The 22215-nt window shown below is 40.6% G+C and overlaps 1 protein-coding gene across 4 annotated transcripts in view; it reads left to right on the top strand.

The window, feature by feature from the left end:
• The window catches only part of pbx3b (pre-B-cell leukemia homeobox 3b), a 70366-nt gene that overhangs the window by 12041 nt on the left and 36110 nt on the right, over positions 1-22215 (top strand). For all 4 annotated transcript variants that reach the window (XM_085910698.1, XM_085910696.1, XM_085910697.1 and 1 more), the window contains exons 2-4: positions 1891-2010; positions 3533-5047; positions 5570-5643. In XM_085910698.1, the coding sequence (XP_085766824.1) occupies positions 4800-5047; positions 5570-5643 (322 nt within the window). In that variant the 5' untranslated portion in view covers positions 1891-2010; positions 3533-4799. The remainder of the gene's footprint in view (positions 1-1890; positions 2011-3532; positions 5048-5569; positions 5644-22215) is intronic.

The raw sequence follows: 22215 nt of genomic DNA, 5'->3' as shown, positions 1-22215 counted from the left end.
GGTCGCAAATTATTCTTACGAGATTTGATTTTGTGTTTGAAGAAATGATGATGCTCTCAATGTATCTTTGGCGGCATGGTGGTTTGCACATCAGCCTCACAGTTCTGAGGTTGAGGGTTTCAAAAACAGGCTCCAGCCTTCCTTTATAGATTTTGTATGTTCCTTCAGTGCTTATGTGGGTTTTCTGCAGGTACTATAGCTTCAGAAATGAGAGCATTTTGTTGCCCGTCTCTTTATTGTGGTTGCTCCGTTGAAATTAAGCAGGCCCTCAGTGGACTTGTGGGGCCAGTCCTGGGGCTCTCTGAAATTTGTTTTTTCTCCTTCATGGTGACGCCTGGCAACCTCTCAGGCACCGAGAAAGCACTCCAACCCTCCAGCCTTTAATCCTTGTTATTATTTGAGGATTTTTTTTCTAGCGGTTGTAAGGACAAATGTGAGTGATCATAGGTATCCAGTAAACTGCAATTGAGGGGAGTAAAAGCTTCACAGCTCAGTATGATCAATCATGATCAATCATACTGTGCTTGTCCTTCCTCATCTATTTCCTAAACTGTCACCACGAAAGGACCCTATATTTTTGCTTAAAATCACAACAGAGATCATAAACTTGGAAGTGGGTGTCCTGTTAATAAGGGTCAATGTTGTGGTTGCAGTAACATTTAAGATTGGCCACCAGTGCAGAAAACGTGCCATATACTCTATATATAGTCAATAAGAGAAATTGAATGACTTGGCCTTAAGCTCAAATTGATTCCAGTATGTTAATGGGTCAATGATGAAATCATTAATAATTGCTGACAGTGATATGTCATAGGTAAGCTTGTATGGAAACACTGAGCAGTGCAGTCATGTGGTGATGAATAATCACAGAATATAAAATGTTCTAACAATGACAAATGTCTCTTATAAACTGCGTTTAAACATACCCAACAAATCAAATCTTAGATTCAGTTTGTAGAACAAACTTGTGGACAAGGACTGATATTAGACAACAGCTCCAGATAATAATTTTAACAACATTTTGAATTTCAAAAAGTAGGACTTTTCAGTTTTAGGGCTATAAAAGATAACAAAATAAAGTGCTTGTGCTATACTACTTTTTAATCGATTAAAAGCTTGCGTTGTTTGTAAATTACATTCATAGGATGTCATTTGCTGTACATGCATTCAGTTTCATTTCCCTTTGTTGTTATGAAACCTATTTTTGGTGGTTGATATCATGCTGTAACTGTGTGCCGAGGTAATAACACTATTGGGAAGACAAGGGAAAATAAATTGTACTACATCCTGTCCAAAAATATTTGCATGTGTGTTGCATGTACATAAATGTAGATGAAAATATTAAGATTATGCAGCTTTTTTTTTTTTCCTTTCAAAAGACTTTCTGACAAACTAATGAAGAAAAAAAATGAGAAGAGGTCACAGTGTATGGTGTCTAAATCACTGCAGCCAAGCTGCCCTCTGTTCAGCTTGAGTATTGACATTATGCCAGCTATGACACCATAACTCAGCCCACTGCGATGGTCATTTGATAAATGGTATCATAAATTGTTGACAAAACAATTTGTGATGTATTATGTTTCCGATGTGTTGTACTGCTTATCAAATCAAGTAATCTGGCAGGGCTTTCCATTCATCAGCATAAGGCCAGCATGCACTGAGGATTGTGATGACTTTGTTGGTTTGGAGACACACATTTCCAATGCAGTGCGGCTTCAAACGTGGGACCCTACGAACCACATCACAGTAATATTACTTCCGTGAAAGTCAACAATTGTCAAATAGTCAATATAATTCTATTAAAATTTTTGATCAAACTTTAAGAATAAGTATTATACCGGGGCCAGTCATTAAAAATTGAAACCTCTAATCTCCCAACCTCTGTTTAAGGTACAACTCTCTTTCGGAAGCCAGTTTCCTTACAGTTTGGCGGTACGAAGTTTCTCTGGTGCAAACAGGAAACTTGCCACTCAACTGACAGCCACTTGCTTTACCTCATCATTGAACCAGGTCAGTGAACCCAAGTATTTAACAAAGTGGATTTAGACAAGTTCTATGATCTGGTGCACATCTGAAATGGTGCACATCTGAAAAGGTGTCAAATTCAAGACTGCCTTCAATACTCCTACTTGTCTTTCTGGATATTTTTTGGGGCCCATTTGACTTAAAAATGCTTTGCTGTCTCCTATAACCTGGTCAACGACATTCAGAATGATATTTCAGCATGCTATTTTATTTATTTTTTAACTTGGTATGACTTTTTTCATAGTCATTCAAGGATCACATCACCCATGTTCACTCGATGCTGCAGCTATTGTTGGAGGACCACCTATTTGTAAAAGTAGAGCAATGTGAGTCCCATTGCAGTTTCTACACCGCTTGTCCTGTTCAGGGTCACAAAAATCAGGAACAGAGCTCAGCTGACCTCAGACAAAAGACAGATGACAAAATAGACTTGTTGTCAGGCAAACTCAGGACATATTATTCCTATTCCCATTCACCTTCATCATGATTGAGTGAGAATTGAATCTACTATATGCTGCCTCTCCAAAGTTTGGCAAGTTACCACTCTGCCATTTATAACCTGAATGCAGTTGGTCCAAAATGCTGTTGTTCACCTCCCAAATGAGCTCGTAAGATGGCGCCCATAACCCAAATTCTTGCCTTTTAGAATTAATTATTCTATTTGTTTTCAATTTTCCAAATGGCCTCATCCCATTTTATCACTGTGATCCTCCACCCCTACATACCTGCCCGGTGCGGTGCCTCAGGTCTGCAGACCAGATGCTACTGAAAGTGCTGAGGACTGAGGGGAGCCTCAGAGGGGATTGGGCTTTTCTGTTGCTTGTCCTTCCCCCTGGACTGACCACCTCTTAAATGTTAGGCAAGCCTTCTCTATGTCCATTTTTGAAACTCGTTTGAAGACCCGTTTGTATTCTTTGGCTTTTGATCCAACATAAAGCTGACATTGTTTTATTGCTTCCTGGTGTACTATGTTTGTGTTTCTGTCATTCATTTGTGTTTAAATTGACTGTTTTCACTGTCTTTTTTTAAATATGATATACAAAGTGGTTTATTAAAGTTGTGGCTGTTGTGAAGTGCACTATATACAGATTGTATTGTATGTAAAAAATATTTATATGACTATTTTTTAAGTTACTTCTTCTGCTGGTTGTTTAATATGTTAAAATTGTAGTTTTTTTTTTTAAGAAATCACATTAGATTCTTTTATTGCATTCATTGGCCACATGAAGCAGCATTTGGTTTTATAAGATCAACTCAAGTCAACTTTTCTACCAGCCCCCTTATCAACTTTTCTTCTAAATGTTTAGCTCTAAAAATCCCCCTCAATGAATGTATAGTACAGTATACGTGGTGCCTTGCTTCCTGCAGCCCAACAACGTGTCTGCTGCCATAGCAACTGCGGAGGAGCACAGAGCAGCGCCGCCTGCTTTGTGCAATGGATGTCGCTCTTAGCAACGACCAATCACAAGTTGCCATTCTTTTCTTTTCTTTTTTTTATCTTGTGCAGGGGCAGTGTGAAGATGGAGGGATTGAGTGGGTGGGCTTTGGCCGTCATGCATCTGCCAAGCAATAGGACGCACGCGTCGTCACTCTTGCTTCTTCTAGACGTGGATTGGTGGAGCCAGCTTCATTTTGCAATCATATAAACATGTCTGCCGCTCGCGCGGAGTGTGAGCCAAAGCCTTTGCAGGAGAGCGCGCTGCTCTACATCAAACAGCATAAAAGTCTCGTTATGTATTTTCCTGCCTTGCTTGCAGGAGTAAATCTTGATTACTGCGCGGGAATATGCACAGAGCTGCGCGAGGACGCCTTCCCGCAAAGACTGTGCTTTCATCACTATAATCAGCTGCCTAACTACTCGCTCGTAACATTTTTGGCTTTTTCGCTGCTCGGGTGAGAAGTGACAGGAGTGTAGACCACTCCTCTGTTGGGCGGGGCGTGCATTTCATTTTGTATTTTGTGTGTGTATTTTTTTTCTTTCTCTCCCCCCTCGTGTTGCCTGCTCTGACACGTCTGCACTGAGTGAGTGGCATTGGCACACTGTCAATCGCTCACTATCAAACAACATAAAACACACAGGCACACAAGCTGCACCTCATAAATTTGAGCAAGGCATGGTATTTTTTTTATTTTAGTTTATTTTTGGCGCATCGCTTTATTATACAGCGCTGCATCCTTATTAATTTCCGATCCTTGTTGCTTTTTTTCTAAACAGCATCTCGCAACTTTTTGTGCGTTTTTTTTTTATTTTATTTACAACTATTCGGACACTACTGTATTTTCTCAATACATGGACTGCATTCCTGCACTAAGGTTTTTTATTTTTATTTTACAAAGAATTGTTTGCAACGTTGGATATTTTTGCCTCCCGATGAGGATTTTTGTGAGGAGATGCACCGGAAACCCCACGAAGAGCGCCAATAAATGAGAGATCACCAAAGGAGCAATTGTTTCCAAAGCCGTCAAATCCCACTGACAGAGAGAAGATACATTGGCGTGAAGATTCGTGGAGGATAAGATGGACAACCTTCGACAATTTTGACATTTTTAAATTCTCTTATTAAGGCATTATTCTTAATCCGTCGATCCCCGTTTTGGCACCCTGGACCGCGCGTAAAGAGACGCGTCAACTTGGACACATTTACGCCACCACAGCGCAGTGTTTTCCTCGTTTATTTTTGTTTTGTTTTCTTTTAAACAAAACGTCTGTGTGTTTGGGCCACGCTGCCGTGTACCCTGATTATCTTCGGCACATGTTCTAGCCCATTACGTATATGAGTTTTTCAATTTGTGTGGCTCAGTGCACGGACTCTTTAGCGGTTCCGATGGATGATCAAGCCCGGATCATGCAGTCGATTGGCGGCGTCAGTTTGGCCGGCCACTCGGTACAAGGTGGCATGGCCCTGCCGCCTCCACATGGACACGACGGCACGGACGGGGATGGACGCAAACAAGACATTGGCGACATTCTTCATCAAATAATGACCATAACTGATCAAAGTCTGGACGAGGCGCAAGCAAAGTTGGTTGTTTTTTGTGACTTGTAACCCCTCTTTGACAACACGCGTTATTATTATTATTATTATCATTATTATTATTATGATTAAAACATATTCCCCACCGCGCATAAGAGCAGGCTGGGGTGCGTTTAATGACACTGACAATGATCAGGTGCATTTAGTGCCTCATAAAGCTTAAGCACGGGTTGTCACTGTGAAGACAACATTTTTTTAATTGACATGACTGTTAACGCAAAACAGCCTGACTAGTGTTCAAAAAGTTTACCTGCACACATCTTGTATTTGCCAAAGTGTCGTAAAATAATTGGAAATATTTCTGCTGGTTTATTGAATACTTTAGTCAATTTGGACATCACGTTATATTGATGTGATCGTTCTGTTTGCCCCAATATTGCCTGCATTGTTTTGTTACCTTAGAAATACATTAAGCAATCGTGTTGGGGAAAGTAATGATAATTAATAGAACAGGTATGACTTATCAGTGAACTTATATCAATATTTTCTCTTGTCTGATACTGAAACAGGAAACATGGACTCAACTGTCACAGAATGAAACCAGCCCTCTTCAGCGTTCTCTGTGAAATCAAAGAAAAGACAGGTAAGCCTTTCCTAAGTCTATTTAAGAAAGTCATGAAATATTTAATAGTTGGACAGCAGAAAAATCATACACTTTTTCCTGTCAGTGTTCCAATGTCTGCCATCCAGGTTAAGCAGGGGACCTTTGTCCATTTTAATCAATCACCCATTTAAAAATAGCAGCAAACAGTGGAGGTATATACATACAGTATATTATTCATCCTTTGTTGCTTTATCTATCCAAACACTGGCTGCTTGTAGAAAATAAAAAAAATCTTATGCGTTTCAGCTTTTAAATTACACAGATGTGGCTGATACAGCTGACTGTATGCTCAGTGTACAAATAATAGCAATCACACTCAGTAAATTTGTGTATTTTTAACTTCACGCAAACACCTTCTTTTGTTTTTCAAAGTCTTTTTGAAAAATACAAATAACACATTTTCCAATTGGACTGTGCATGTTAATCTGGGAGAATTAGTCTGCACAAATTTCAGATTTCTATGAACATCATGTGTGTATTTTAGTATGTGTGTCAATGCAATGAAACATCCAAGACTGATATTGTCACTGATTATTTACAGTATGAAAAACTTTAAAGGTGTTACGTTTTGAAGAAAAATTCTAAAAATGCACGTGGTAAAATCAACCAAAATACTTCCTTGTAAAGAAATTAAATAAAATACAAAAATGGTTCTTGCATGCAGCATTGCATCACTAATTAGAATGGTTATTGAAACCGCTCCTACAAAAATGACTTTCAGACTATTGACATAAGTACATTTGTCATACAATGCTAAAACAAGTAGTAAACAAATAGGAATAAGAAGGAAACAATGTCATGGGTTCGGAGTAATTTTAGCACCCCTGATAACTTGTCAGATTTGTGACCTTTGTGCGGTTTATGAGGAAATTGGCTCGGGGGAGATCATAAAAGTTTATGAACTCCCCCCCTACTCAGGTGCCGGTCATAGAGGCAGACAGAGGGTCTGCGTTCGAGCCGAGGTGCTCAGCTTTTTGTAGCCTGTTAAGACAAAGCAAGAAACAGAAGGAGAAAACAGCAGGATGTCGCTCACGTAGTATGTCAGTTTTTATTTTGCAAGAAACCTCCCGGTGAATTGTAGACTTTTTCGAATTATATCTTATATTGCCACAATCACATCTCATGTTATGACACTGAGTGGTCAGGTAAAATTAGATTACTGTTTTGTTGAGACGCTACGCGATGGGCTCACTCGGAATGTTTCTGCTTTCAAATAAGTGCCACAGTTTTAAGCAGCTGCAAATCTAAAAATAGGCAAAAATGACAAAAGCTGCATGAGAAAGATGTACACTGCTAAATACATAATGGACTGTGGATGTGCATGTAAGGTAACCTGTGGTTTGGAGTCACTGACAGAGAGCTCAGCTGGTGTGGTGGCCTTGCTGACCGCCTTGTTATTGCAGCACACAGTGCACCTTTCACTGGCCCACGTAGCTTTGCTCAGAGGGATTCCTTGGCCCTTTTCATGTCTCCTCAAATGGCACACAGGGAGGGTGGATAGGGTTCGCTATGGAAATGAAACCCAAAAGCCATGTCATTTGCTGAAAGCGTATGGAATATTATAGACGGCCATGGTTTGGTATAGATAAAAGCCGAAGTGCACGTAAAGGTTAAATATTTGTCAATGTAAAATATTGGGATGTTGCATTTGAGAGGAGGGCAAAGTCAAGCAAAGCGAGAGGTTTTCAGGACTTTTTAAAACTTTCGGACACTTTCGTTTTTGTGGCACGCCAGCATATTTCTGCATTACTAATGCCCTGGAAGTATTAATTCACTTTGATATGCTAATCAAGCATTATACAAGAAATGGGATTAAGTGGCAGCATGAACTCATTTGCCTGTCACTAAATTTAGTGATTTTAGCAGGCATTTCACCCCCGTCTCGCCTCCACATACAGTTTCCTTTGGTGTGCTTTTCGATATACACATGTGAGAGGTCCTTTATTTTCTTTGCCGTAGAAAAATGTAAGTCCAAATACAAACAGAAATAATTGATTCTCAATCATTTTGGAACAAAGGGCAGCTTCACGTTGTACCTTTTGGCTGCAAGCTGTGTACAGTGAATGCATTCACAGAAAATTGCCTGCCATTCAGATGAGTTTTGCAGTTATTCCCGTGCGCCGGGTTTATTTTAACCTGCTGGCGACTCCCCTGTCTTGCTTTCATGCTTGGAAGAGTGGCTCACAGCGGCAGCAGCAGCGGGAGAGGCAAGAATAACAAAGGTGAAAGATTACCTCCATATGGTATTTCTGACCAGGAAGAGAGAGGTTCTGTTGCAGGACTCCTCTCTGAAGTGAGGTTTAATCAATAGAAAGAGATTACCGAGAACTATTACAGGCTAAATCACGGAGCGCCACTGAGAGGCTTAGTCCTCTCCACAGCTCTCTCAGCTGCATCGCGCTCCTTTGGCTACGTATTGACTTGTTGTTTTGCTGACCTTTGACTTATCAGGTTCCAAAACAGGGGGTGGGCTTTTCAAAACGTAGTACCGCCAATTAAGGGGAGCGCGCATTCACATGAATCCTGCACTATGTATGAAAAGCTCAAGATGCTTATCAGATCTTACATGTTACATGTGATGCTGAGCAGGGGAGACGGTGTTAACTAAATACAGGCCAAGATGAGACTGTAATTAACCGCAAGCAAGGCAGACTAAAAGCATTACCTGCAGTAAATAGAGTTAAGCATTTCTGAAATCTATTGGGAATGTTTAATTCAATGTTACTCGACCAACCTAATGAGGCAGCTCATTTCGATTGCTGTATCTGAGAAGTCAGAAATGACAATATTTAACCACTAAAACAAAACTGTGCTGTTCAGAAATGCAACTCTCATTTTTTTTTCAAAAATTCATAATGTGGTTTACTTTTTTTTATTTTATTTATAATATATTTCATTTGAACATTTTGAGATAGTTGCATTGTTTTGATTTAAGATATTTTACATACGGTACGTGTGTTTTAACCAAAACAGAAATAATAAAACGATTAGGTATGTTTGGCATAAACCTTACATTAGGTGGTGGTTTAATACATTTTTTAAGCACTATATTTTATATTATTTTCTGCTTAAAGCCACATAGCAAAAATATATACACAATAATGGGGTTTTATATTTTGCTCATTTTTGCTTTTGATATTTGACTGGTGTTGAAAAAGCTCCAGCGCTCTCACAGGAGAGAACAGCAAGCTATTCAGCAGCAAAGACAATTGACTTTGGCTGCTTTTTGTCTCAGGGAGCCCAGCGATGCGACTGCAGTGACTAGATAGTGTTGTGCCCAATGGCTCGCGCACAGCTGGGTTCCTGACTGGCTTCAATAGCGGGGCTGCATGTGCTTCCTCTGCTAAAGCACGACGGGGACACGGGAAGATATAGCTATTATCTACACAGCTCCCAAACACCCTCCTATTCCCCATCAGCAAAGACGAGATGAAGGCGAGCCAAACCAAGAGAAAGGGGACCAAAAACAAAACAAAACAAAACAAAGAATATGTATCAGTTTCATTTGGAAGGCTAAATGTCTTTGTCCTGTGGCTATAGATATCTTCGCATTGCTACTATCAGGCTTTTGCACAATGATCCAGTGGTGTCCCTCCATCTGCACCCATCTTGCACGTCTCTCTCTCTCTCTCTCTCTCTCTCTCTCTCTCTCTCTCTCTTGTTCGCTTTCTCGCCCTCCTCCTCTGTCGCTGGAAGCGTTTGTCGCGGGCTTCTGTGCGATCAACAGCTCATAATGTTTTCTTTCCACATACGTTATGCAAATGAGTCTTTATGGCAACTGGCATAACAATTAGCATCCTCCAACAATATTTTAGTAGGTTAATTGCAAAATTTCTGAATTGTACGTCTGAGCTGTTAATTAGGCATGACAGAGGTGGTGAAATAGTTATCTTCAGGCGGTGGCAGCCAGCAGAGGCTGCTTGGGATGCAAACAGGAAGGATTGATTGAAATGAGTTTACAGCGCGTGGCTGCTGCCGATTTGTTCCTCTTCGCGCTCTCTTACTAAAAAAAAAAAAAAAAAATGCAAACATGAAATAGAACAAAAGAGGCTCTCAAAGGTTGACCCGAGTAGAAATAGACTGCTGCTGCTGACTTGATATAAAATATACAAACAATACTTTATATCAGACTTTAAATCTAAGGTTGCTTTTTTTCATGTCACAATTGCATTGTTCTTAGTTTATAATAAATGACCCTTCAATAATTTGGGCTTGCAGAAATATTTGCTCTGCAAGGAAAAAAAAAAACTGTATTTCAACCAAAATGGGAAACTGCAGGAAGTGAATGAGGAGCCACAATACGGCTTGCTGATGTTCCACTGGCTACAAGCGCTGCCTTTTTTCCTGAATATCTTTGTAACTCTTTGTACTCTTTACTCTCCTGCGTCATCTCGCATGTCTCTCGATGGGCGAGCTGCTATGCAGCATATGTAAGGTCACAAAGCCAGTTATTACTACCATACAAAGAGAGCTTGAGTGAGACTGGTGCAAAGCAAGTCCTCTCTCAGTAATGACTCTGCTATTTATAGGTCCCTATTTCATTAGCTCTAGCGTTTCCTCCTGGGACAATAGACACCATGATGTTCATTTACTCTGTACACATTACATGCGGACAACTAAATGACCGATCATTTGCGAGTGCAGGCATGTTGCAAAGAGTCCGGCTGTCTTTTGCTGTCGTGCTCCTAACTTGCTTTGGAGATGTGTATCTTATAAGTAGTTGAATGCGTGTTGCTTTGTTGTCATTGTTGTCACCTGCACATTTGACATCTTTGTAGGGTGAGCAATAAAGACTCCAATTCAAAATGCATTCGTATCACATATATTTATGATATCATTCTCCGATGAAAATACATTACCCTTTAGACATTTTTCTCAAAACAAAAAAGGGACTTATGTTATTTCTCTCATTTACAAGCCAGAAAATAAAGACCTCCACAATTCTCCACCGTTCAGCGTGAGCCTGCATTAGAATGATGTATTGAAGGCAGAAATAGGAAAAAGATGTCAATGCAATGAAATTTTAATCAGTGTCTTCTGCCGCTTTAATAAGGCAAATAATTCTTATTGGCTGTTGTGTTAAAATTTCTAATATTTAATTCATAACAAACCTTGCATTATTCTGTGTACGCCTTGAGTTAAGCTTCACACTGCTGCGGGGATGATGAAGTGCACACTGTGCGTTTTTCTATGAGTTGCGGCACACTACTATTAAATTGTCTTGATGTTGTCTCCGAAATAAAATATGCATGTATAATACCTTTAATTAACTATTGTACTGGGAGACTGCAATGACCCCAGCCGCCGATCAGTGTGCATAAACACGGACTCTCCTGCCTTTGTAATTTAGCCAGCTGTCAGTAAGGTATGAATGACCATTGGCTGAGCATACCATTTTATTTTTTTTTATTATTATTCTAAGTCCTTGAAGTGCATTTTTGTGTCTGAAGTAATGGAAAGATGGCAATGGGCCAGGAGGCTAGGTGCTGGCTCATGTTACACTGAAAGAGCGGGCCCTGTTTTCGTCTCTCGGTGAAATGGCTTAATTGGTGTCAGAGCCCCGGGGATAAAGGCTTCTTGCTCTGAAACACAGCCACACAGGCCCTGTCTTCGCTCAACCAGCAGCAGTGCCCGGCGTCTGCTGGTGAACGAGCACTAAGCCGTGGCTTAACAATACCAAATGATGTTTGGGATGACAGAAATTAATATGCGCTTGCTCCCAGAAAGCTATGATTAATGACAGCGAGCGGGGGAATGCTGTTCCTCTCTTTGCTCCTCTTTGATAGGCTTTGAAAAACAAAACAAAAGACACACAGATACAAGGGTCTACTCTCTTTCCAAAGTGGAGGTCATCAAGGATACAGAAAACATACTAAACTTGGCACTGAGCATCACAAAGGGAAGTCCAAACTTGGACATGCGTATAATTACAACTGAGAGCATTTTAAATATCCTGAGTGTCACACTGATAGTATTTTTCATAACATACCGCAAGATGATTTAAAGTGATAATATGGCTGAATTGGCACTCAGTGCAGCGCCGACCGTGCCAAGACCAAACAATCCTAATTTGGATCAGCACCAAATTGTTGGCCTTCATGGATAGCCACATCATGCATATGTCTGCATTTTGTCATCAAGGTTCATGCATTATTCAGTGAGAAATTAAGCAAAATGTCTAACAGCGCTTGCTCATATCAGAAACGAACCAAAACAGAAATCCGCATTTTTACCTGCATCATCAATTGGTGAATCTTCTTTGGCCAAACCTTCTTTTCTTCGCAACTTTTTGTGAAAAATCAATGATAATTTTTTTTTTTTTTTGCGACACACTAATGGCGATCAAAATCCATACCTCTTTCAAAACTCTTATGACTCATTGCGTCTACTAATTTTAAACGCCATCATTCCATTGAAATTGTGCACACAGACACACACATATTGAGCCAGCACAAAATGTGTGAACAAAATGGTGGTGCGCTGTTGCCATGATAATGATCTGTATCTGTTGTGTCCTAGGTGGAGACGCATGAATATTTAATTGTGTCTGCAAGAGAGAATCCCCAGACCGTTCTGTTCATTTCTTACTTTTTCTACTGTAATGGGTCCCCCTTCCCTCCCAGGTAGTTCCTCACTAAGTAATGGTGAATTAAAATGATATAAATTGCAACGTAAGGGCTTTCTCAAGACGTTTATCTCTGCAAAATGCAGTTTGAAATTCAAATGGCAAGTTTTGTCAACCGCCATTCTGCTGACTTGGTGCGTGCGCCTCATGCTGGCTTCTTGAAATAAGCACTCCCTCTGTCAGAATGATTGATGTGCATTAAGCGTGCACTTTTTACATCACGCCGTTCCGGAAGATGATGTGGGCGCAAGGATATGAGTTAAACAGTGAATGAGTCTCCTATTTTATTGATCCATTTGTAGTGCGAGTGCTCCGTGAAGAGTGACGGTGAGCTCTCGTCCTCATTGTGGGTGCATTTGCTTGATCAAAGAACCTCAATGTTGGTTCCGCAGCACCTTGTCATCTTGCATTTTAAGGAAAGGGACAGAGACCCTCGTACTTAGGTTCATTTTGTGCCCATAATGCAATTAAGTAAAAGCTCTCCTTACAAACAGAGTCAGTTGTTGAGGGACAGGAGGTGTGGTTCCTCTCCTCTAAATATTCTGAATTAGTTGTTAAATTTTGTGTTTGTGTGTGTGCGTTTGTGCACGCGTGTGTGTGTGTGTGTGTGTGTGTGTGTGTGTGTGTGTGTGTGTGTGTGTGTGTGTGTGTGTGTGTGTGTGTGTGTGTGGGTGCGAGTGTGTTGGCAGGCCTGATAGGCTGCAGTGTGAAGGTGAAGTGTGTGATGCTTGGAGATGCCTGCATAAGTATGCAAAGCACGGCAAGCGTCTCCCGGGTGCTGAAGGAGAGCATGGAGTGGCAGAGTTAATTTATTTAATGACTGAGCGTCTTATATCTCCCAAGCCCTGATTAGAATCCATGCTTGATGAGGGAAGCGATAGAAGGCTTTGCACTGCCCCCAGGCCCTTGCACGTACATTCTTGCTTTGCGTTTTTTTTTTTTCTAATCCACCCTACTGCCTCTGTAGACTTTTATATGTATATACAAAGAAAGAAAGCGGGACTAGTTCCAAATGGTTGGCAACTTTGGGCCTATGGTTAGGAGCCTATCCACACAAATTCAGGTAGTTTTAAAACCTTGCATATATTTTAGGGGTGTTGTGGTACTTTGAACTTATGCAATCCGCGACACTGATGTCGTTTTGGGAAAAGAAAATATTTTAACCCACATTTTAAAATTTTTATATTCAGATGAGACGAAAATGCTGGGCCTTTTTTAAGTGAGTGCTATATATTTTTTAAGTGAGTGCTATATATATATATAGAATATATATATATATATATACATATATATATATATATATATATATATATATATATATATATATATATATATATATATTATTATAATTTATATAAAGTAAATTTGTATTTTATGCATGTATATCACTCATCTGACAAGACTTATTTACTCATAAAAACCAATATTTTAATTACCAATATTTACATGCCCAGCATTATTCTTGAAGATTCCATATTATTATTATGTATTATTCTTGCAGTGTTATCCTGAATTATGTCTAGCAAGTTAGGATTTAGCCATGTCAGTTAAGATCAAGTATATAAATAAATGTTATGATGTAAAACAAGAAAAAGCAAAAGCAAATAGTAACAAAAAAGGTCATTGGTCATGTGCAGCCATCAATTTTCTCAATCGGATATCCTCATTTCGGTCGCGGGCCATCAGCAAAGTCTTGGACACAAGTTTTAGGTTTAACTTGTTTGTCAACTTCCTATGACAGTATGACAATTTTGGTAATCGATAATTCTGAGTTTCTCCTTTTGCAAACATTGTTTCTGTAACTTTTGCAAAAATAACTTTCTCCCAGACTGTACCCTTTCTGTTAAGACCTTATAGATTTTATTTCATTCCGTCAGTGTGAACTTTTTCTTTTCACACCTTATTTGCATGAACATCGAACAAATATGCGTTTGTTTTATTGTAAGTGTGAAATTGTGTTTGTGTGTGGTGGGTTCGGCGATAAAGACAAAGCTGTGGTGGACTCTATGAACGTGGGAAAGCCAAACAGAGTGTGTCACTTTGGCAGCACAGGCTGTCAGCTATGGGAGGGCTGCAGTTGTAAAAATCATGACCTTCCTCTTTGCCAGCATGTCGCTCGCAGAGCCAATCCTCTGCCCTGTGCTGACGGTGGGAGGGAATACAAACAGCGGGGGAAAAAATAGTCAGAACCATAATTGTGACTGGGTGTGGGTGACGATATCATGAAATACTTCTTGGTGTGATCATGAAAGCCAAGGTGAGGCTGTGGAAGCAAATGCACGGGGGAAAGAAGGGGAAAGAAAGAACTTCCCGGCTTCTTCTTTTTTCCACAAGCTATCATCGGTAATGTCGCGGCAGCGTCACAAAGCAGAAATTATTTCTTCAGGCGTTGCTGTCAAATGTTATTCAAATAACACCAGCCTCGCATTTGAATAACAGCCGACATTTTGAATTAATTAATCAGACAAGATAGTCTGGGCCTTTTCTCATTAGTCTACAGGTCAGGACGGGGAAGATATATGTGCTGGTGATGATATACTTGTCTTCAATAGTGATTTATGGAGATTTTGGATTGTACTCGATTTGTCAAAGGGCCTACTAGCAGAAAAATAGGACAATGCATATTTCATTACCTAATCTTTGATACGTTCCGTGATGCTGAACGATACCGTCCTGTTGTTTAGACGCGCTTTTATTGTCACTCTTCTTGATTCAGGTGCGTACGCATAGACATTGGCTCAAACGCACGCACGCACACACATACACGTACGCACTCACACACACACGCACACACACATGCACACACACACACACACACACACACACACACACACACACACACACACACACACACACACACACACACACACACACTTTTAATCATCTTTCAAAGAACTTCCCCATTTTACTTTTCATATGCAATTAAGCTCGAGCTGTAAATTATAACTGTGTCGTACTTTAATTATCACGGTGTAAAAATAGAGTTCCTGTCTTTGATAGGATTTCATTAACTCACTCAGTACTCCATGTCAAAGTCAAACTTTTTTTTAAAGCAGCAGGTTCAAATTGAACATTACTTTAGGTAGGTTTAAAATAGTACTAAAATATACGCATACTAATATACTAAAATATTTTTAAAAAATTGTACTGGGCAAACTTTTTACAGAGACGTGGAGTGAGTATTTTATGTGTGTTTTTCTAGAATAAATATAGGCATGGCTGTGTGAATGACAAGTATATTTTCGAGTAATGCAAGCGTTAATGATCTAGTGACACCAGGGATTTTGGTGCAAGGTAATCAACACATTCTATTTGGAATAGCTTTTTACATGCTCAAGTAGTAGACATGCAGCGAATGCAGCGTGCATCCCTGATGTGTTGCTAATCTGAGAGGGTGCGCGGCAAGAGTGTGTGCTCACGATCGGAAGGGTACTGCGAGCTGTTCCCTTTGCGCCCAGCAGCCCACACAAAATGCACCAACAGCGGTGTGACAAAACATTGAAACAAATTGCTGTCAGGCTGTCGTAACAGCAAGTGCAGCGATTGTTATCTGACGTGTGGAAGCCCCAGACATGCAACACTGACATGTATTGCCGCAACACCTTTGAAAGACGAGTGATAAAAATCGGGATATGCCCAATCCTCTGAATAACAATGGCCATCATTATTTGATCTTATTACGCCTTCCTTGGAGAGCCAGGCCAAGATAGGAAGATATGCATGTGTGTGTTTTAGGTCTTGACAATAAATGATCCTGGGTTCTTATTAGCATAGCTTCAGTGGAAATGTACAGTTCAACTGAATTATGGGTCCCTATCAAAGAGAATAGAACGCCGTTTTATATTCGTACGGAATTATTTATTGCTCAGAGCAAAGGGCCTTGTTTTGTTTGCATGCTCACTGTAAACTAATTCCAAGGTTAGGACTTTGCTAAAGTCCGGGCTGGAAGCATTATCCACAGGTGGATCATGCAAGGACACAGAGGTACTGTATATGTACATCATAAATAGTTATTTTAGTTTTTGTCTGTCATGACTGAACTGTCTTTCAATGTTATTCATTTGACTAAGCTAAATAGTTTAGTTTCCCTGATGTAAATATAATGGATAATGATATCCACTGAGTAAACACTTGGAATTAAAATGATCCTCATTGCTTAAAATTCTTTCAAATACTGTGATACAAAGGAGTCACTGCAGGATGCACCATCTATTCTCTACTGTATTGTTATATTCTCCCTTATAGGTTCCTAATGAGGATTCGGCCCTCATTATGATTTTAAGGATGAGAGAGGAAAGCTTTTAATTAATGATATGTAAATGGTTCTGAATTGATTATGTTACAATATCAAGAGAGATGGGTAGAAGCTGTGGTGCAATATATTTTAATTAAGAATTAATTAAAAATGATGGCAATTTTATAGAGGCTCACAGAAAATAGAAAAAAAAATCTCTGTCACAATTAAATCAGACCATGATTAAATAAACAGACAAGTGCAGGTAGTATTCATTGAGGAGTTATATATATTAAATCCCAAAAAGGATGATACTTAATATTAGAAAAAAAAATGCAGATGCTTGCGGTGTGTCACTGTCGACCGCAAGATGGGATGTCTGGGGTTAATGGTGATTTATCTCATTCTTAATTCATGAGATCCTCCTGGTCAGCGTTGGTGGGATCAATGGTGCCATGTTTGCCTTTTCAAATTCAACATCTACAATTAGATTTGCGATATGAAATTATGACTTGGTGTTTTTTTTGTTGTTTTTTTATCACTTGTAGCCTATAAATGCGTGCCTCAAACAATATCAGGCTGTTTATGAGGTTAAAAGATTTGTGTGAAGAAGATGATCCTCGTTAACCTTTTTAATTGCCGTCTGCTTTTCTTTCATTCATTCTTCAGGGCAGAAACAAACACAAGACATTAGCTGCATTAATGGTGTGAGCCGCTATTAAAGGCAGCGAGGTCTTTGTTTTCTGCTAACGGTGGCATGCACGCGCTGTGCTAAACTCTGCGATCAATAGCAGGGAGGCTGCTATCACAGCACTTGGAGCAGGCGTAGCTCACGGGGGAGGGAAGAGGGGGTCCCTGGTGGTTCATTTTGATTGGAGCACAGAGTTTGGTGTTGAAAGGCGAGGGGGAGAGACAGGCTGTTGGAAGCAAATCCCACTGGATCAGTTAGAGCTTTGCAACAAAAACACCTTGATTCCCGGGAACATTTGCTTTGGAAAAGGGTGAATTTAAATAAACAGGCAACCAGAGAACGCAATGATCTAAAGCATTTCTGAAGGTCTATGTGTTCAGAAAAAGAGAGATAACGTAGCTCAAGCTTAGAATTAATTTGCAATTCATGTTTCATATAACAAGAAATAGCTGCAGTGTGAAAGGGAAACTTGAACTCTGAAATCTCCACACAACGTTTTTATATAAAGAGCTCTTAAAAACAAAAAAAACATAAGGTAACAGGAGGTTTAAAGATGCCACTAACGTAGTTTTGTGTGCGTGCGTGTGCGTGCGTGTGGGTGTGTGTGCATTCGTGTGCGTACATGCATGCTTGTATATGTGTCGTCTGAAGGATTTTATGAGCTAACCAATCTGTTCTGGGAGGATGTGCTGCTTGAAATGGAGTGAGTGCTGAATGGATTATTAGTCCTGGTCCCTGCTCATACCATGTCACTTGTTACGGCTTGGAGGCAACATGAGCATCCCCATGTATACACACAGACACACAAACATGCTCACGTGAGGGGGGCGGCCATGTGCATATGTGCATATGCTATACACTGTAAATACTCACAATTGTTGGAAAGAGCATCTTATTTTTGACATCTGCAACTAGTTGCAATACATCACTGTCAGAATCGTTTTCCTCGCCTTTCCTCATTTGACCGTTAGTTATCCATGGAGGCCTCTGTCAAAAAATGAAGTAGTCTCGGCATAGGCTCTCGAGTTAAAACGGAAGTCATTCTGTTTTGTTGTATGGCATCACCAGGTTGTCCACTTTTTTGTCATTTTGATTATGAAGCGAAATCCATAAGATGTGCCTAAAGCTAGGAATGCCTATGTAAATGGTTGTTTATGGGACACTCTAATTTTAAGGTTAAATAAGTGATGTCTTCAGAGATCAGTATTGTCACCGATCGTGACAAGCAGCACCAACGCTGGCCATGACAGAGAGGGGCGTAAGATGGTGGAGGGGACGCGGTGGGCGTGGTGGTAGTTGGGGGTGGGGGGGTGGTGGTCAGCATCTGAACTGGATGATGGGAGCCAGAACATGAAACAATGCTGGGGGAACGTCTGGTGGGTTCGCTGCACAGAATTACAAGCGAGGGAGCAGGCCTGCTGAGGCAATTACAGCTTAATGGGGTCATTTGGAAGGCAATTGCCAGGGGTTAATGTAGTATGGAGAGATGAGGTGAGATTGAAGTAAAATTTTGGGTTCGAAAATGTGTTCAAATGAAAAGGGAGCAGGCGGACCAATCACACGATGGTGTACTGGGGGAACTGGAACGAGGAGAGGTGCTGATGCTTGCTCATATACAGAACAGAAAAGCACACCTGCTTGTATATGATGTGTTTTTGCCTAACCAATTCCCTTGAACCATTAACACTGTCTACACCTTTTTACTTCCTCCTTCTACTCACAATTTACTGCAACTTTTGTATTAGTTTCCTGCAAATATTATAGGAGACTGTGTTATAATTGATACAGCTTAGAAGTTATAAGAGACACCTTAGAGAACGGTTTAAAAGGTTCATTATACACTGTTGCGTTATCCAGTTCATTACCTTAATTGCCCAACATAATCTGGTGCTGGAAGGCAGCACTAGAGCTTTGGGAAGGATTCTTTGCCAGGACCCCCTGGCCCTGGTCTCATCTCCCTGATCCCCTGATTTGTAGCAAGCAGACCAATCATGCTAAAGCCAAACTTTGATCAAAGCCAAGTTTACTTAAGTTGAGCCATGTGAAATCCCCCGAGAGCTGCCATGTGTGCTGAAGCATAGGAAGTAGTAGTGCCGCTACGGATGCCCCGCCTGCTGCGGCTGCTGCTGCCTGCGACCGTGTTGGATCAATGCAAAAGAGTTGATTTATCATAAGCCTTTTCAAATCTTAAGCGTTTTTACACAATAATGTTCAAGAATCAAATTGAACGTCATTGGTGTAGAGTGAGTGTAGATTATTTGCAAGTCCGCTTGCGCTATTCCTCCAATCTCCTTCCGTGTGTGCTGCTGTGTCTCCCCTCCCTGCCCCTCAGCATCGGCTTTTGGCCACGAGCCGGGCACTACTCTGAGGCAAATTTTCCCAGGCTCCCCAAAGGCTATTTTACCAGGATTCCCATTTGGTCTTAACCCATTAGTAATGTTCCAAATCATTTGCAAAAGCATTTATTTGCTTTATATGATAATGGATTCACAATTTGCTTTACTGGAACCAAACAGCCGACACCCACAGGTCAAACTTTCACTTCATTTATTTTTATGGGTTGTTGTTTTCGATGCAACAGCGACTTTTCTCTACACATTATTTTAGACGACAATACTTCACAATATAGAGGTGGTAGAGCATTGTCAGTGCTGCAGGGGGGAAAAAAGGATGATGCAGCTCTGTTGTCATTTTAGAGTGACAAATAGACAGTGGCAGACCATCAGAAAGGGGGAAGAGTGAAATGGTGTCACTGACAAACTGCTCTGTCCTTTAGGCCCTTTGGCCTCCAGAGTATACGGCACATACAGTGTTTACCTCCGGTCAGCTGCAGTGTGAACATGCTGTCCGGTGATCCCCCCTTTACCCTTTGGAGAAAACCTTCCGCTATTACACCCATCATGCTCATTCACCGATCATTTAATTCAAATAAACATTTCCTCAAATTAGATGTATTTGTGTGTCTCGTATCAGTGAGAGGTTCGGGTCATTTTGAAGTACATGAAGCAAAAACTTCATATCCATAAACAAGAAACATTACACCTCAAGCTAGTAAATATTTTGAGCCCTCATCCATGTCACCAAAGCATCCCATCAAGTCTGGCCGTCTTTCTGTTGGAAGGTATGAAAAGAAAATCAATGCTGCAATCTTTTCTTTTTGCCTCCTCCAATCCGTAATTGAAATGGAAAATCAAATGAACGGCGAGCAGATAATTGTTTTATCAATATTCCCTGCCTGCCCTACAAGGGTCAGTGCAGAATGATCATGAGTCGGGGATATGACGAGGACAAAATGTGAAATTGAACAGCTAGGAGGCAATAAATCAGGCCTGACAACTAAGAGTGACCAGCGTGTAGCTGCACACACTTCTCCCTTCACAATATGTCCTGAAGCTGCCACACTAAATAGAGAATATTCATCTCATTATTGGTGCACTTAATATTATTGATATCAAATTTCATTCTTAGAGTCCAGACAGGAAGTCAAGGTCACTTGCGCTATAATTGTTGTCGCTCTTGGTACGTGATCTCAAGTGTATAATAGAGGGCAAACAATGTGGTCTGCGGGAAATTGCATTTGGGGAGCTGCTAAACTAGTAACAATTTTCCCCAGGAGAATTTATCTTATCCCAAGTCAAACCGTTGCCATCATAAAAAAAAGAATTACCTGTGGAGGAGATCTGATAAGAATCATTCTTAGTGGCCATGCAGTTGCAAAACTACTACTAATATTGTTGTCTTGACCAATCTGTAATTATGTGATGCTCGTTTCTATCTGCCTCCTGCAGTCATAAGGCATTGAAAGAAATATGTGATTGATTTAGTTGAAGGGTGTTAAGGAGACGCCAGGAGAATGTCACAAACAATGAATGGTCACAGCTCTGAGGAAAATCAATGACAGAGGTTGAAGTCAGTCTCGCGTGCTACTTGGCAATTTTACACCGGTTGTGGGAAAGAGCTGTCTTCTGGCATTGGCGTGTTGATCAAAAGCAAAACTTGATCGCTTTAATGAAAGCGGATACAATAAAAATGACATGTGAAATATAGACACTGCAGCAGGAATGTTTGTGTCGCTTTAAGTGGCAGCTCAACTCGACAGCTTGAACTTGATTTAAATTTGCGACTGAGGTTTGAGTAGGCAACACTCCCACCTCATGTGTCTGCATTGCATCAGAATGACCCGATGGTTGCTTGCTAGGCGGCATTTTGCAAAGCCTCTTACGATGAGAGCGTGACTGCATTTATTTTACTTGAAGTATTGCAGTTGTATCACATTGTTCAATCAACTGATGTGTATCTGACTTACAAATACAACTTAAGCCCACTATTCCATAAATACATATTTACTCTTGAATGAGGAGGAGGGGGGGAGTAATTGGCAGAGGGTCTTACAAATGGCCAAAGTGATGAATTCCCCCCTACCAGCAACCCCCCCCCCCCCACACACACACACTTTGTTGGGATTGCAGTTGTAAGCTTTGCACCATATGCTACTTTCCTCTTTAGCTGGGATTATGCCATCATTATTGCTGATAAAAGCTGTTTACTGCCTTGGCTTCAAATCGATGCTTGGGGCGCTCTGAAACTGGCATTCCCTCTCCAGAAGAGTTCATTCCTTGCCAGCTGCTCAGGATTCAACCCCTTTGTTTCAGATTTCACAGTTTTTGTAATGTTTATTTTCAATTCATCCCCGCCCTGTCCCATGACTCCCCCACAGGTTTCCTCGGCATTAGCATGTGTTTGCAACAATTTGACATTTACATTTGATTTGCTTGCAGAAGATTGAAGGTCTCTCAGATGATGATGACATAGCCGGTCATCAAATATTCCGATGAGCCTGCTTGCGCCAGCAGAGAATGCATTCCAAAACAATAATGCTTTCCCCCTTTTTTAAGTGACAAAATGCAATCATGGAATTGAAAAAGCACTGAATCTAGAACGATTGCAAAAGGCTCCCTTCTCACGGTGGTACCAATCAATGGTATAATCAGTCAATCCAGA

Source organism: Syngnathus leptorhynchus, chromosome 4 (assembly GCF_054491065.1).
Source record: "Syngnathus leptorhynchus isolate UIUO chromosome 4, UIUO_Slep, whole genome shotgun sequence".
Classification (NCBI taxonomy): domain Eukaryota; kingdom Metazoa; phylum Chordata; class Actinopteri; order Syngnathiformes; family Syngnathidae; genus Syngnathus; species Syngnathus leptorhynchus.
Note: the sequence above shows the minus strand (reverse complement) of the source record. Positions and strands in the feature narration are given on the sequence as shown.